The 18,578-nt window shown below is 39.2% G+C and overlaps 1 protein-coding gene across 2 annotated transcripts in view; it reads left to right on the plus strand.

Moving 5' to 3' along the window:
• The window catches only part of nr2e1 (nuclear receptor subfamily 2, group E, member 1), a 33,873-nt gene that overhangs the window by 4,655 nt on the left and 10,640 nt on the right, over positions 1–18,578 (plus strand). For both annotated transcript variants that reach the window (XM_061885686.1, XM_061885685.1), the window contains exons 2-5: positions 1,019–1,164; positions 1,718–1,805; positions 3,024–3,250; positions 17,147–17,293. In XM_061885686.1, the coding sequence (XP_061741670.1) occupies positions 1,019–1,164; positions 1,718–1,805; positions 3,024–3,250; positions 17,147–17,293 (608 nt within the window). The remainder of the gene's footprint in view (positions 1–1,018; positions 1,165–1,717; positions 1,806–3,023; positions 3,251–17,146; positions 17,294–18,578) is intronic.

An 18,578-nucleotide genomic window follows, 5' to 3' on the forward strand; every position in this document is an offset into this window, starting at 1 on the left:
ATATAATTAAAACATGCTGTAATGATGTTGTAATGAGGTTTATCTTATAGGTAGAATTTTGGAAAATAAACATAAATACTGAAAAGATGAAAGAAAATCATTGTGCATATTATTATTTGTTCTCTACCTGATATATATTTTAAGAATAGAATAACATGCGATGAGGAGGCGACTTGTCCAGGGTGTACCGCCTTCCGTCCTAATGCAGCTGAGGTAGGCTCCAACACAACCCCCCTCCCCCCTCCCCGATCCCAAAAGGGACAAGCTGTAGAAAATGGATAGATGGATGATAACATTTAAACAAATGCGGTAATAATGGTGTTTATCCTTTTTAAATTATCAAGGGGTATAAAGTTTTAAAAGTAAATACAATTTAGTGTTAAAAAAGTCAGAAAAAGTGCTAAAAAGATGGAAAAAAACAGCAAAGTGAAAGAAAAATAGGTGAACTTAATGTTTTTTCATGAATAAATAGAAGTAAAACAAAAAAACATTGTTACATTAGAGGGGAAATAAATATTTAATTGAGTTTAAAATAAAAATTTTAAAAATGCCCAAAAAGTCACAAAAATATGAGTTAAAGGTGGAGTAAAATACTGGTAAAAATGTTTGATGAATTAAAGTCAATTAGTTTGGTGTTTTCATTATTATAATAGAATGACGTCATAGAGAAAGTGTAAACAACTATTTCAATGAGTTTAAAAAAAAGTTGAGGGGGGTGGATCTGAATTAAAAAAAATTAAAAATGTTTTATTTGCATGAACTTTTCAAAATAATGGATATTGGGTAAAACGTGGAGTAAAAATACTGGATATTGAGTAAAAAGTGAAGTAAAAATAATGGTGTTTGGTGTTTTTCATTATTATAATAGAATGACGTCATAGAGAAAGTGTGAACAACTATTTCAATGAGTTTAAAAAAAAAGTTGAGGGGGGTGGATCTGAATTGAAAAAAAAATTAAAATGTTTTATCTGCATGAACTTTTAAAAATAATGGATATTTATCACGACTCTTCCCTCAGGTCGCATCTTGGACATCCCGTGCAAGGTGTGTGGGGACCGCAGCTCGGGCAAACATTACGGCGTCTACGCCTGTGACGGCTGCTCGGGCTTCTTCAAGAGGAGCATCCGCAGGAACAGAACTTACGTCTGCAAGTCCGGTTCCCAGGTGAGCCCCCACCCCCCACCCCCCCCCAAAAAACACAGTCACCCCCCATTTATTCGTTGTGTTGCAAAAAAAAAGCGCGGAAAAACAGGTGCACACATGCTTGCCGCGCTTTCTCCCAGCCGTCCCTGAACGTCTCACACCTGCAAACCACGCGGGTGTCAAACGGCCTGACTCCGGTGTGTTGTATTGCATCATCAGGTGTAATCCAATCTTAATATGATGAAAGTGAAAGTGAAAGTGAGGATTCGAGGAGCGGAGGGCGGGATGGTACTTATCACCCCCCCCTCCCCCCCTTCCTCTTGTATGGAAGGAGGGGGGATGTCGATAAATACATGATGATTTTTTTTTTTTCACCTAGAAATTGGCCTCCTGGGAAGATAAGGAGCTTTGAATGATGATGCTATTAAATAACTGTGTGTGTGTGTGTATGTGTGTGTGTGTGTGTGTGTGTGTGTGTGTGTGTGTGTGTGTGTGTGTGTGTGTGTGCGTGTGTGTGTGTGTGTGTGTGTGTGTGTGTGTGTGTGCGTGTGTGTGTGTGTGTGTGTGTGTGCAGGGTGGGTGTCCTGTGGACAAAACCCACAGGAACCAATGCAGAGCGTGCCGTTTGAAAAAGTGCCTGGAAGTGAACATGAATAAAGACGGTAAATATGTTTACGTTTGTTTACAAAATATGTGTGTGCAATAAAAAAAAACAGAACAAAAAAACAGCGTAAACGTTTTTATTGCAAATTCACAGCCAATTACTGGCTAATTGATGCGTCACCAATAATTGCTGTGAAATAATTTGTAGTCAATTTTGATCACTGCAAAAAAAAAATAATAATAAATTCTGGATTTTTTTGTATGTTTTTTTTCCACAAAGAATAAGACGCAAATACAGTGGGTGAAAAAAGTATTTAGTCAGCCACCGATTGTGCAAGTTCTCCCACTTAAAATGATGACAGAGGTCTGTAATTATCATCATAGGCACACTTCAACTGTGAGAGACAGAATGTGAAAAAAAAATCCAGGAATTCACATTGTAGGAATTTTTAAGAATGTATTTGTAAATTAGGGTGGAAAATAAGTATTTGATCAACTATTCAAAGGAGGTTTTGGCTCAAACTCTCACGATACATGGTCCCATTCATTCTTTCCTTAACACGGAGCAATTGTCCTGTCCCCTTAGCAGAAAAACAGCCCCAAAGCATGATGTTTCCACCCCCATGCTACACAGTTGGTATGGTGTTCTTGGGATGCGACTCAGTATTCTTCTTTCTCCAAACACAACGAGTTGAGTTTATACCAAAATTGATACATGGATGATACAGCAGAGGATTGGGAGAGTGTCATGTGGTCAGATGAAACCAAAATAGAACTTTTTGGTGTAAACTCCACTCGTTGTGTTTGGAGGAAGAAAAATACTGAGTTGCATCCCAAGAACACCACACCTACTGTGAAGCATGGGGGTGGAAACATCATGCTTTGGGGCTGTTTTTCAGCTAAGGGGACAGGACGATTGATCCGTGTTAAGGAAAGAATGAATGGGGCCATGTATCGTGAGATTTTGAGCCAAAACCTCCTTCCATCAGTGAGAGCTTTGAATGGTTGACCAAATATTAATTTTCCACCATAATTTACAAATAAATTCTTTAAAATTCCTACAATGTGAATTCCTAGATTTTTTTTTCACATTCTGTCTCTCACAGTTGAAGTGTACCTATGATGAAAATTACAGACCTCTGTCATCATTTTAAGTGGGAGTACTTGCACAATCGGTGGCTGACTAAATACTTTTTTGCCCCACTGTATGTATGGAGAGCATTTTTGGAGGGTATTTTATTTTGAAAATCCATACCTCTTGCTGTGCCGTTTTACAGCTGTTCAGCACGAGAGAGGACCCCGCACGTCCACCATCAGAAAACAGGTGGCCCTGTACTTCCGGGGTCACAAGGAGGTCAACGGATCTTCGGCGCATTTCCCAGGATCCTCTCTGCCGGGGCCGCCCTTTTTCGCCGCCGTCACGCAACTGGAGCCTCACGGTTTGGAGATGGGCGGCACGCCGGAGAGACAGGCCATCGTGAGCCTGGCGCAGCCGACCCCTAAGGTGAGTTTTCCCCGCTGGATGACTGAATTTGTCAAACGGGTTCCGTCTAAGTCTGGGGTCGGCAACCCAAAACGTTGAAAGAGCCAATATTGGACCAAAAATACAACAAATAAATCTGAAAAGCCATATATAAGTCTTATGATGAAGGCAACAAATGACTTAAGTGTGTATATTAGCTATAATAGCCTACTATCAAAATGACTTTGTTTCAGGCTGAAGCAAATCTTCGTTGACAGAAATGTTGAAATGTAATATTTATTCTAGACATGTTTACAACATTGTTAAACATTAGTAAATCAGAGGTTACTCAGAGGGTGAAATAACTTTATACAATTAAATTACTAAATTATTGGCTTTTAAAGGCCAAAGATTATTTTATTAGATTCATCACAATATCAGGCAAGCCTGGTAATGTTTGCTGTGGTCTGGAACAACATGGAAAAGCACCAACAACAATCTGAAATGCAGCCAATATTACACACCGATAAAGTGTCATGAGACATGCAAAACTAAATCATAAACAAAGAGGATACAAGAAGAGGATATTAAATTAGCTCAAATATACCTACATACATGGAATATTGATGTAATGTGTAAAAAATCCCGTTCCCATATGTGTTGGGAAATTGTGTTAGATATAACACAATTAAATATAAACGGAATACAATGATTTGGAAATAATTTTCAACCCATATTCAGTTGAATATGCTACAAAGACAACATATTTGATGTTCAAACTGAGAAACTTTTTTTTTTTTTTGCAAATTATCATTAACTTTAGAATTTGATGCCAGCAACACGTGACAAAGAAGTTGGGAAATGTGGCAATATATACTGATAAAGTTGAGAAGTACTCATCAAACACTTATTTGGAACATTCCACAGGTATGCAGGCTAGTTGGGAACAGGTGGGTGCCATGATTGGGTATAAAAGCAGCTTCCATGAAATGCTAAGTAATTCACAAATAAGGATGGGGCGAAGGTCACCACTTTGTAAGCAAATTGTCGAACAGTTTTAGAGCAACATTTCTCAACGAGCTATTGCAAGGAATTTAGGGATTTTACCATCTACGGTCCGTAAAATCATCAAAAGGTTCAGAGAATCTGGAGCAATCACTGCACGTAAGCAATAATATTACGGACCGTTGATCCCTCAGGCTGTCTGCATTAAAAACAGACATCAGTGTGTAAAGGATATCACCACATGGGCTCAGGAACACTTCATAAAACCACTGTCAGTAACTACAGTTGGTTGCTACATCTGCAAGTGCCAGTTAAAACTCTGCTATGCAAAGCAAAAACCATTTATCAACAACACCAAGGAACGCCGCTGTCTTCGCTGGGCCCGACCAACTCTATGATGGACTGATGTTAAGTGGAAAAGTGTTCTGTGGTCTGACGAGTCCACATTTCAAATTATATTTAGAAACTGTGGACGTGGTGTCCTCCGGAACAGAGGGGAATATAACCATCCGGATTGTTATAGGCACAAAGTTCAAAAGCCAGCATCTGTGATGGTATGGGGGTGTATTAGTGCCCAAGGCATGGGTAACTTACACATCTGTGAAGGCACCATTAATGCTGAAAGGTCCATAGAGGTTTTGGAGCAACATATGTTGTCATCCAAGCAATGTTATCATGGACGCCCCTGCTTATTTCAGCAAGACAATGCCAAGCCACATGTTACAACAGCGTGGTTTCATAGTAAAAGAGTGCGGGTACTTTCCTGCCCCACCTGCAGTTCAGACCTGTCTCCCATCGAAAATGTGTGGTACATTATGCAGCATAAAATACGACAGCGGAGACCTCGGACTGTTGAACAACTGAAGCTTTTCATAAAACAAGAATGGGAAAGCATTCAACTTTCAAAGCTTCAACAATTAGTTTCCTCAGTTCCCAAACATTTACTGAGTGTTGTTAAAAGAAAAGGTGATGTAACACATTGCAGCCATGAAATTCGAAGTTAATTATTATTTGCAAAAAAAAAATAAAGTTTATGTGTTTGAACATCAAATATCTTTTCTTTGTAGCGCATTCAACTGAATATGGGTTAAAAAGGATTTGCAAATCATTGTATTCCGTTTATATTTACATCTAACACAATTTCCCAACTCATATGAAAACGGGGTTTGTACATACAGGTAGCCTAAATTTTAATATTGACTAGCTTGCAGTCATGGACTGACCAAATATGCCTGATTAGCACTCCACACAAGCCAATAACATCAACAAAGCACACTTTTGTGCATTCACGCACAGCATAAAAGGTTTGGTGGACAAAATGAGACAAAGGAGTGGAAGATTTGACATGTAAACAAACTGCTGCGTGACAGTCCACACTATGGTGAGTTCAAGAACTGTTGAAATTAGTAGGACAAAACGACATTCACCGAATCCTCTCACCAGTGAAGCATACACACAAACATACTGAACAATTTTTCTATAATTGGGAAGGTTTGTGTCATGTTTTTCCTCAAACAAAAAACATACAAACGTACAAAAACAAAAACAAAAACATTATTTCCCCCCCCATATTTTTCAATTTTCAATCCTTTTTAAAAATGCTTCGTTGAGCCACTATGTGTGGCGCTAAAGAGCCACATGCTAGTGGTATACGCCAAATCATCACTTGATAAAGAGGTCAGTGTTCCATTTTCCTATATGCAAACAGTGTTACCGTTCAAACTGTGTGTAATGTGACAGTGACCAAAGATATCAAACAAACTTCTTAATGAATGGCCTACTACACTACTGTATTTTAATTTCAGTCTTTATAGTGTTTTCTGAGGTGGTACTGGGTAAAAATATTTAGGAAATGATACAAAACAAAGTCATCAAGATTAAGGATAAAATTGAATATATCTGCTTTTTTTTAGTAATCCATTTCAAAAATCTTCACGGTGGCAGAGGGGTTAGTGCGCCTGCCTCACAATACGAAGGTCCTGCAGTCCTGGGTTCAAATCCAGGCTCGGGATCTTTCTGTGTGGAGTTTGCATGTTCTCCCCGTGAATGCGTGGGTTCTCTCCGGGTACTCCGGCTTCCTCCCACTTCCAAAGACATGCACCTGGGGATAAGTTGATTGGCAACACTAAATTGGCCCTAGTGTGTGAATGTGAGTGTGATTGTTGTCTGTCTGTCTGTGTTGGCCCTGCGATGAGGTGGCGACTTCTCCAGGGTGTACCCCGCCTTCCGCCCGATTGTAGCTGAGATAGGCGCCAGCGCCCCCCGCGACCCCGAAAGGGAATAAGCGGTAGGAAATGGATGGATGGATGGATGGCATTTCAAAAACCCATTTTTTCCATGTAAATCCAATTAGAGTAATCCCTCATTTATAGCTGTTAATTGGTTCAGGACATAAATGAATTACCGCGAAGGAGGCATGAATTCTAAATCAAATATTTTCATAGCTAAAGCATAAACAACTGTTAATTAACTTCTAAACACAAAAATAACGTTATGGGAGCCCTCTAATAAAGTACTTTCTATTCTATTCTATTCTATTCTATTCTATTCTATTCTATTCTAAACATGAAACAACACAATATTTCTAATACAGTAATACGGCCTGAGCCAATCAGTGGCCACGATATTGAACAGCGTGACCTGATTGGTTTGCTCTCATCACTTACAGTAGTATTGATATTTTCAGTTCATTTCGCCATTTTTATGTTTGAAAACGCTTAATTTAGGAACAATAAATTGTAGACTATGTCTTTAAAAAGACAAAAAAAATCTGCAATTATAGTACCAATGTACCAATGATTGTCACACACACTCTAGGTGTGGCGGAATCATTCTCTGCATTTGACCCATCACCTCTGATCACCCCCTGGGAGGTGAAGGGAGCAGTGGGCAGCAGCTGTGGCCGCGCCCGGGAATCATTTTGGGTGATTTAACCCCCAATTCCAACCCTTGATGCTAAGTGCCAAGCAGGGAGGTAATGGCTCCCATTTTTATAGTCCTTGGTATGACTAGGCCGGGGTTTGAACTCACAACCTACCGATCTCAGGGCGAACACTCTAACCAAATGTGGGGGAAGCTGCAATATTTGAAGCGTAATTTGGCGAGGGACGACTGTATACCTTTACATGTGGAATACATATAAATGAGGAAGGAATTGAAAAGTAAAAATTTTTTCAAGTTCATTCTCAATTGTTTCTCACTTTTTTTTTATCAAAGTGCTGGCAATTACCACTTTGTTTGGCCCCATGATGGATTTTTTTTTTTTGCAATACAGTCATCAAAATGTGGGATTATTTGTTTGGACACCTGTTTCCATGGAATGAGCTAGATCAGGGGTCTCAAACCTTATATTGTGGCCCTTTACTTAACTTCATACTTTACTGTGATTGTGTCCCGCACACCCTGGGAGGCTAATGATTAAATATATATTATGGCGATCTTGAATTTGGTAACACTTTAGTATGGGGAACATATGAACCATTAATTAGTTGCTTATTAACGTGCATATTAGTAACATATTGGCTGTTAATTAGTCATTATTAAATAGTTAATAAGTACTTATTAATCCCTTATTCTGCATGGCTTTATTATGCAACCAGTAAGCCATTAACTAAGAGTCTTCCATAACTCAAAACCCCAACCCTAACCCTACCCCCAACCCTAACCCTGATGCTGACCCTAACCCTATGTTAATGAGCAACTAATTAATGGTTCATATGTTCCCCATACTAAAGTGTTACTTTGAATTTAATTCGAACAATTACTAAGGTAAGGCGCAAACATGACAAATGATAAACACACAAAAAGCAACTACCTGTAAGCAAGCAGAATTGTCTCTAATCATCTCAACAGCGCCTAAATATATGGTTTTAACATTCAGTTTCCATCCATCCATCCATTTTCTACCGCTTATTCCCTTTCGGGGTCGCGGGGGGCGCTGGCGCCTATCTCAGCTACAATCGGGCGGAAGGCGGGGTACACCCTGGACAAGTCGCCACCTCATCGCAGGGCCAACACAGATAGACAGACAACATTCACACTCACATTCACACACTAGGGCCAATTTTAGTGTTGCCAATCAACCTATCCCCAGGTGCATGTCTTTGGAAGTGGGAGGAAGCCGGAGTACCCGGAGGGAACCCACGCATTCACGGGGAGAACATGCAAACTCCACACAGAAAGATCCTGAGCCTGGATTTGAACCCAGGACTGCAGGACCTTCGTATTGTGAGGCAGACGCACTAACCCCTCTGCCACCGTGAAGCCCACACATTCATAATATTTTAAGGCATTTATAACTCATTTTCATGGTGGGCCGCGTCGCATATACCCTTAATGGGCCACTTGTACTTGCGAAAGATCGAAGTATAATTGCCACACCATGTTTTAATAATTACCTTTGACTTTGTATGGCAACAAACAGATATCTCAAAAATGAGGAGGAAAAAGAATGCCTGGAATATCTTTATTCATGGAGTAATATTGAGTTAACAAGAAGTGCAGTTGGATGCGGTTAAATTTTTCGGTCATAATAGCACCCCCCGCGACCCCAAAAGGTACAAGTGGTAGAAAACGGTTGGATGGAACTAAAACAGGTTAAGAAAAATGGCTAAAAAAAACCTTAATAAGACAAATTTAAAATTTTTTTGATGGCCCGACGCATGTTCTAAAAAAATTATTTACAAAACAAACACATAATGTGGAATCAAAGAGCAAATAGGTGTAATAGGGAGAAGTTGATGTATTATTGCTAAAAACTAGAGATGCACGATGTATTTCTGCCAAGCCAATAACGATCCAGATAATTTCTTGATTCTCGAGAACAGTAACAAAAAAACTGATACATGTATTTATATCCGTAATTATTTGAATGCAGTTTGTGCACTGGCCTCAGAGCAACTTCTCGAGCAGCTAGTGTTTCAGTTGACTGGCAAGGCTCGATGTGTTGAAGCACGATGACATTTGCACCAAATTTGGTGCAAATAGCAGCCATCTGACCTCGAGGGATGTCTTTACAATCTTTAAAACCTCACTAAAACACTATTAAAACAAAGGGCAGATAAGGGATCTTCCAGAATTATCCTAGTAAATGTGTCTAATTACATCTGAAACGCTCACACTACCGCCGCCTGGAGCCGTCGCTTTTTTTTCTTCTAGTCCTTCACTATCAATATCCTAATTCACGAATCTTTCATCCTCGCTCAAATTAATGGGGAAATTGTCGCTTTCTCAGTCCAAATTTCTCTTACTGCTGGTGGCTTCCATTATAAACAATGTGAATATATGTGGAGCCCTGCAACTCGTGACGTCACGCACACATACTTCCGCTAAAGGCAAGGCTTTTCTATTAGCGACCAAAAGTTTTAAACTTTATCGTCGATGTTCTCTACAAAATGCTTTCAGCAAAAATATGTCAATATCGCGAAATGATCAAGTATGACACAAAGAATGGAACTGCTATTCCCGTTTATATAGGAAAATCTCATTTCAGTAGGCCTTTAAGTTAGCTAGCCATCCATTAGCGCGCTACCTTGCTTCTCCAGTAAATGAGTAGCATGAGTAGCAAAATGTGGTCATCAGTCGTGGTTTTAAAATCATTTTAGTGATTTAGATTTGTCATTCAAATTTCAACTTTACAGTACAGATAAGAACATTTTTTTGTCGCATTACCTCGTTGTAGTGCAGGATACAAGAGCAATAAGGTGCAGATATAAATAACTAGATTACTGTACAGATAAACATATTGCACTTTTGCATATGCATCCACGTTTAGGGATGTCTTATATTGTCTTTATAGTCCAGCTAGTTAATCCGTTTTGGGGGGGAATTGAGGGGATTATTATGATGCGTGTAATTTAAAACAGGATTACTGTGTTTATCATTAATTCAGTTACATCCCTAGACGAGCAGAGGAGCATGTTCGGCAGCGCACGGTCACGGAGTACTTACAAGCAGACACAGTGTGTAGACAGAAAAGGGAGAACGGACGCATTTTGCCTTAAAAACTAACAATAAAGGTGAAGTTATAACACTGAAACGACCTCAGGAAGAAATGCTTTAGCCAGCTAGCGGCTAACGTCCATTCGGCAGTGTTTTGGCTACTTCTAAATCGCTAATCCTGGTTTCCATGGTGACAAATAAAGTAAATTTCTTACAAGTATCATCCCTGCAGGATGAGAAATAGCTAAACCTGCTTCACTGCACACCGTAGCTCACCGGCGTCACAATGTCCTGCCCTAATACCCTACTGTGCAATACTACCTTTCGAGTGCAATACGTCCGACACTGATTGTTATTTATTACTTCGGTACTCTTGTCTTGTTCTGTATATTGTACAGTATTTTGTATTGCTATAGTTTTTTGTATATTGTACAGGATTGCTTGTTATTTTTATTTGATAGTTGTCTGTTTATTTCAATTGTTAGTTTTTCCTTTATTACCTCTTGTGTTATTTATTTTACCCCATATTTGTTCCCACATCCGCACCTTAAATTGGAGTCTTTAATCTCGTTATATGAAAATATAATGACTATAAAGTCTATTCTATTTTATGTAAACAAACACCATTGGTGGATCTACACCTGACATCCAGTACAGGCATCTATCCAGTCGATACTACTATGACAACTTCGATATTTTTTGGCATCACAACATCTTTGCTTTTTTTAAAATGTATATTATGTTTATAAACTCAGGAAATATGTCCCTGGACACATGAGGACTTTGAATATGACCAATGTATGATCCTGTAATGACTTGGTATCGGATTGATACCCAAATTTGTGGCATCATCCAAAACTAATGTAAAGCATCCAAACAACAGAAGAATAAGTGATTATTACATTTTAACAGAAGTGTAGATAGAACATGTTAAAAGAGAAAGTAAGCAGATACTAACAGTAAATGAACAAGTAGATTAAAAATTAATTTTCTACCAATTGTCCTTAATAATGTTGACGAAATGATAGAATGATAAATGACACAATATGTTACTGCAAACGTCAACAGACTAAATAGGAGCCTTTGTTTGTTTACTTACTACTAAAAGACAAGTTCTCTAGTATTTTCACTATTTTATTTAAGGACAAACTTGCAATAAGAAACATATGTTTAATATACCCTAAGAGTTTTTGTTAAATTAAAGCCAATAATGCATTTTTTTGTGGTGCCTTATATTTAGAAAAGTACCGGAAAGCATCAAAATAATTTTTGTACCGGTACCAAAATAATGGTATCGTTTCAACACTAATCCTTATTGAGCTCATTTTACTTCACGATTTATCACAAGCCATTCGTCTAGTGCGGGGGTCGGCAACCCGCGGCTCTCTTTAGCGCCGTCGTAGTGGCTCTCTGGAGCTTTTTCAAAAATGTATGAAAAATGGAAAAAGATGAGTGGGAAAAACATACTTTTTGTCTAAATATGGTTTCTGTAGGGAGGACAAACATGATACAAACCTTCATAATTGTTATAAAGCACACTGTATTAAAGGCCTACTGAAATGAGATTTTCTTATTGAAACGGGGATAGCAGGTCCATTCTATGTGTCATACTTGATCATTTCGCGATATTGCCATATTTTTGCTGAAAGGATTTAGTAGAGAACATCGACGATAAAGTTCTCAACTTTTGGTCGCTAATAAAAAAGCCTTGCCTTTAACGGAAGTATCAGACGATGTGCGCGTGACGTCACTGGTTGTAGGGCTCCTCACATCCTCACATTGTTTATAATCATAGCCTCCAGCAGCAAGAGCTATTCGGACCGAGAAAGCGACGATTTCCCCATTAATTTGAGTACTGCAGTACACACAGTGGTAAAGTTAGAGTGAAGCACTTTAAAAAAAAAAAAAAAAAGGCAAAGGCTCCAGACGGCGGCAGTTTCAGATGTAATTAGACACATTTACTAGGATAATTGTGGAAAATCCCTTACCTGCTTATTGTGTTAATAGTATTTTAGTGAGACTATAAAGTCATACCTGAAAGTCGGATGGCTGCGGTCAACGCCAGTGTCTCTGAGAGAAGCCGAGGAGCCAAGATCACAGCTGCCTTTTTGAACTGCAGGATGAGGTCGCATAATCCACTTAAATCTCCGGTAAGAGCCGACTTAATATCACAATTTTCACATCCAAAATCTTGCTGGTTAACATAGAGAAACATGTTCGCTTGACTGCTCTGTTTTAAAGCTTCACAATAAACAAAGAAACCCCGGCTGTGTTTTGGCTGCTAAAGACAGCTGCAATCCACCGCTTTCCACCAACAGCATTATTCTTTATAGTCTCCATTATTAATTGAACAAATTGCAAAAGATTCAGCAACACAGATGTCTAAAATACTGTGTAATTATGCGATGAAAAGAGACGACTTTTAGCCATGTGAGGTGCTGGGAGAACATGTCCGCTCCAACCAATAACGTCACAAACACGCGTCAACATGCGCGTCATCATTCTGCGGATTTTTAACAGGATACCTCGCGGGAAATTAAAAATTGCAATTTAGTAAACTATAAAGGCCGTATTGGCATGTGTTGCAATGTTAAGATTTCATCATTGATGTATAAACTATCAGACTGCGTGGTCGGTAGTAGTGGGTTTCAGTAGGCCTTTAAACATGCTTCGCTGATTCGAGTATTTGGCGAGCGCCGTTGTGTCCTACTAATTTTGACGGTCCTTGAACTCACCGCAGTTTGTTTACATGTATAACTTTTCTCCGACGTTTGCCACTTCTATTTCTGTCTCATTTTGTTCACCAAACTTTTATCATCGTGCATGGATGCACAAAGGTGAGTTTTGTTGACGTTATTGACTTGTGTGGAGAGCTAATCAGACATATTTGGTCACTGCATGACTGCAAGCTAATAGATGCTAACATGCTATTTAGACTAGCTAAAAATGTACAGATTGCATCATTATGCCTCATTTGTAGCTATATTTGAGCTCATTTAGTTTCCTTAAAGACCTCTTAATTCAATATATATCTCATGACACACTATCTCTATGTAATATGGCTTTTAATTTTTGCGGCTCCAGACAGATTTGTTTTTGTATTTTGGGGCCAATATGGCTCATCCAACATTTTCGGTTGCCGACCCCTGGTCCAGTGGACCTTTTTTCAGTGATGTACCCCTGTGAACATTTTTTTTATTCAAGTACCCCCTAATTAGAGCGGTTGAAAAAAAGAGATAAAGATGTAAAATACAGCACTATGTCATCAGTTTCTGATTTATTAAATTGTATAACAGTGCAAAATATTGCTCATTTGTAGTGGTCTTTCTTGAACTATTTGGAAAAAAGATATAAAAATACTAAAAACTAGTTGAAAAATAAACAAGTGATTCAATTATAAATAAAGATTTCTAGATAGATAGATAGATAGATAGTACTTTATTGATACACATAGAAGTAATCATCAACTTAAAGTGCCCTCTTTGGGGATTGTAATAGAGATCCATCTGGATTCATCAACTTAATTCTAAACATTTCTTCACAAAAAAATATTTTTAAAAAATCTCACGTACCCCTTGGCATGCCTTCAAGTCCCCCCAGGGGTACGCGTACCCCCATTTGAGAACCACTGTTCTAGTCCCTAGAAGGAGTGTGTTTTGTTGTTGTTTGACAAGCCCTAGTTTCGCCCCAAATGGCAGGCTCAAACCAGAATATTGAACTTCCTGTTCGTTTCCAAACATGGGTTCTTCACACTGTTTTGTGCGTCCTGTTCTTTTTTGTGACGATCCATGTAACTTGTGGCGAGGGCTGATTTTTTTTTTTCTTCTGAATTTTTCGGGGGACGCAACTCATGACTCAATTTTGAGGGTTCTGCTGAACTGTAAAGATTTTCACCAGGCTTGATGCGCTTGCAAACATGTGTGTTTTCATGCAAAAGCCCTCAAATATGAGTAAACGTATTTTTTTTAACAGGGTCTCCTATTGCTTAAAGCACGTTTCTCTTTTCTGTTGTTGCTCTGCTTGAATTATAATTTCCTGCACTGCAAAAACCTCTGCGGATCTTTTGTTTAAAGCAGGGGTGTCATGCTCATTTTAGATGGGAGGGCTGCATGGAGAAAAATCTACTCCCAAGTGGACCAGACTGGAAAAATCACGGCACGATAACTTAAAAATAAAGACAAGTTCAGATTGTTTTCTTTGTTCAAAAATAGAACAAGCACATTCTAAAAATGTGTCATGGCTATTGTTCATGTTTTGTTTTGGTCATGCTATGTTTAGTTTTTTGGACATTCAGTTCTTGCATTTGCACTTTCTTGTTTTCTTTGTCCCCATGGCTACTCATTAGTTTCCACCTTGTCTCCTAGTCACGTCCCTGTCCTCAGCCTCACACCTGTTTTCACTAATCATCACAGCCGCTATTTAAGTCATTCTTTTTCTGTCTTCGTCCTGGCATCTTCACTTACCCATGCTGTTCCTACCTTCATGCCCTCGTTCACAGTTCCATGTCATGTAAGTTTTTGTTTATAGTTCATAGTTAATAGTCTTTTGTTTATGTCCATAGTTTATGCCATAGTGCAAGGGTTTGTTTCCATAGTCAAGTTTTGTACCTCCACTGTGAGCGCTTTTTATTTGTCTCTCGCTCGTGGCAAATTCCCTCCGCGTCGCAGAAACAACCTTAATCCAAGTCACAGTTTGACAAAATTTACAAATCATAATGTTGTTGTTGTTGTTGGGGTTTTTTTTTTTACATTTACAGTTGTGATCAAAAGTTTACATACACTTGTGAAGGACATAATGTCATGGCTGTCTTGAGTTTCCAATAATTTCTACAACTCTTATATTTTTGTGATGGAGTGATTGGAGCACATACTGTACGTGTTGGTCACAAAAAAACATTCATGAAGGTTTGGTTCTTTTATGAATTTATTATGGGTCTACTGAAAATGTGACCAAATCTGCTGGGTCAAAAGTATACATACAGCAATGTTAGTATTTGGTTACATGATCCTTGGCAAGTTTCACTGCAATAAGGCGCTTTTGGTAGCCATCCACAGGCTTCTGGTTTAAATTTTGACCACTCCTCTTGACAAAATTGGTGCAGTTCAGCGAAATGCGTTGGTTCTCTGACATGGACTTGTTTCTTCAGCATTGTCCACACGTTTAAGTCAGGACTTTGGGAAGGCCATTTTAAAACCTTAATTCTTGCTTGATTTAGTCATTCCTTTATCACTTTTGACGTACATTTGGGGTCATTGTCCTGTTGGAACACCCTGTTGGAACACCCAACTGCGCCCAAAACCCAACCTCCGGGCTAATGATTTTAGGTTGTCCTGAAGAATTTGAAGGTAATCCCCTTTTTTCACTGTCCCATTTAGTATTTGTAACAAACCAGTTCCATTGGCAGCAAAACAGGCCCAGAGCATAATACTACCACAACCATCCTTGACGGTAGGTATTAGGACTGCGAATCTTAGGGTGTCCCACGATTCGATTCAATATCGATTCTTGGAGTCATGATTTGATAATATATCGATTTTTTTTTTTTAATTCGATTCGGTTCTCGATTCAAAAACTATATTTTTCTCATTAAAAACGATTCTGTATTCATTCAATACATAGGATTTCAACAGGATCTACCCCAGTCTGCTCACATGCAAGCAGAGCAGTAGATTTAAAAAAAAAAAAAAGCTCTTATAATTGTAAAGGACAATGTTTTATCATCTGATTGCCTTAATGTAAATGTGTTAACTATTAAACGAACCAAAAATATGACTTATTTTATCTTTGTAAAAATATGTTGTGTGTTGTCAAGCTTATGAGATGCAATGCAAGTGTAAGCCACTGTGACACTATTGTTCTTTTTATTTTTATTTTTATAAATGTCTACTGATAATGTCAATGAGGGATTTTTAATCACTGCTATGCTGAAATTATAACTAATATTGATACTGTTGTTGATAATATTCATTTTTGTTTCACTACTTTTGGTTTGTTCTGTGTCTTGTTTGTGTCTCCTCAATTGCTCTGTTTATTGCCGTTCTGAGTGTTGCTGGGTCAGGTTTGGTTTTGGAATTGGATTGCATTGTTATGGTATTGCTGTGTAGTGGTTTATTGGATTGAGAAAAAATACAAATAAAAATCGTTTTTTTAAAAATGAGAATCGATTCTGAATCGCACAACGTATTCGATTCGATTCATATTCAAATCGATTTTTTCCCACACCCCTAGTAGGTATGGTGTTCCTGGGATTAAAGACCTCCAAACATATTGCTGGGTAATGTGGCCAAACAGCTAACTTTTAGTTTCATCTGACATCACATGGACGAAGATAGGACCTTCTGGAGGAAAGTTCTGTGGTCAGATGAAACAAAATTTGAGCTGTTTGGCCACAATACCCAGCAATATGTTTGGAGGAGAAAAGCTGAAGCCTTTAATCCCAGGAACCCCCAACCTACCGTCAAGCATGGCGGTGGTAGTATCATGCTCTGGGCCTGTTTTGTTGCCAATGGAACTGGTGCTTTACACAGAGTAAATGGGACAGTGAAAAAGAAGGATTACCTCTAAATTTTTCAGAACAACCGAAAATCATCAGCCCGGAGGTTGGGTCTTGGGCGCAGTTGGGTGTTCCAACAGGACAATGACCCCAAACCCATGTCAAAAGTGATTAAGGAAACTCATCACGTGGGCCAGATAAAACCTGTCCGCGGGCTCGATCTGGCCCGTGGGCCGCACATTTGACGCCCCTGGTTTGAAGTTCAATATTTAGTGGGCACTTGCGTTTTTAATCGGATCGTAATTTTTCCCTCCAGGGTTAGAAGTTGAAATTCTTGCCCAGATTTAGCCAGTGAGAGGCACAAATCCGCCAATTAGATTTCTCATTGCAAATCTGGCGCAAGCAAGACTAATCATAAAACCAGGTGCCGTGGCTTGGAATTTGACCTTTGCTGTGTACAATGAGCCCGACTGTTCACAAAAGCGCTGTCTCTCCTCCAGTACCCCCACGAGGTCAACGGCACCCCTATGTACCTGTACGAGGTGGCCACTGAGTCGGTGTGCGAATCGGCGGCCCGCCTTCTCTTCATGAGCATCAAGTGGGCGAAAAGCGTGCCCGCCTTCTCCACGCTCCCCCTATCTGACCAGGTACGTTCAAGAGTTTCACCACGCGTGACGGGAATTAAGGGAAGGGGATTAAGCAGCGTGCTTAACCTCGGAGGCCCGGGGGAGTTCAAACATGATCCCTTTAGTGGACATAAGTCGAGGGACTGTGCAATGCACCTTATTGACACAAGTATTACCAAGTGATCTACAATTGACACCTTTACCGTAATCTGCTATTAAATAGCAGCTTTTTTCTCATTATAAAAAAGAAACCATGTGACTTGTAACCTGTACACAGTGCACTTTTTCAACATGTTGTCATGTTACAGCCTTATTTCAAAATGGATAAAAAAAACTGTCCTCAATTATACACACAATACCCAAGTATGACAATGTGAAAAAGTCTTTGGTTTTCTTTAGAAATATTTGCAAAACCAAAAACATGTACATATAAGTATTTGCAGCTTTCGCTCAATACTTAGGTAAGCAATTACAGCCTCAAGTTGTTTTGAATACAACGCCACAAGCTTGGCACACCTGTCTTTGATGTGTAAGTTACCCATGCCTTGGGCACTAATACATTCCCATACCGTCACAGATGCTGGCTTTTAAATTTTGTTCGTGTAGAATGTCGCTTGGCATTGTCTTGCTGAAATAAGCAGGGGCGTCCAGGAAAAAAACCTTGCTTGGATGGCAACATATGTTGCTCCAAAACCTGAATGTACCTTTTCAGCAATAATGGTGCCTTCACAGATGTGTAAGTTACCCATGCCTTGAGCACTAATACATCCCCATACCATCACAGGTGCTGGCTTTTGAACTTTTGCGCCTATACCAGTCCGGATAGTTATTTTCCTATTCGGTCGGGAGGACACAACGTCCACAGTTTCCAAAAACAATATGAAATGTGGACTCGTCAGACCACAGAACACTTTTCCACTTTGCATCAGTCCGTTTAAGTTAAACTCTGGCCCAGCGAAGCTTGCGGCGTTTCTGGGTGTTGTTGATTAATGGCTTTTGGTTTGCATAGTAGAGTTTTAACTGGTACTTACAGATGTAGCGACAAACTGTAGTTACTCACAGTGGTTTTCTGAAGTGTTCCTGAGCCCATGTGGCAAAATCCTTTACAAATTGATGTCGCTTGCCGCCTGATCGAAGGTCACAAGCATTCAATGTGGGTTTCCTTACGTGCAGGGATTTCTCCAGATTCTCTGAACCTTTTGATGATATTACAGACCTTAGATGGTGAAATCCCGAAATTCCTTGCAATAGCTCATTGAGAAATGTTGTTCTTAAACTGTTCGACAATTTGCTCACGTATTTGTTC

Source organism: Nerophis ophidion, linkage group LG24 (assembly GCF_033978795.1).
Source record: "Nerophis ophidion isolate RoL-2023_Sa linkage group LG24, RoL_Noph_v1.0, whole genome shotgun sequence".
NCBI lineage: Eukaryota > Metazoa > Chordata > Actinopteri > Syngnathiformes > Syngnathidae > Nerophis > Nerophis ophidion.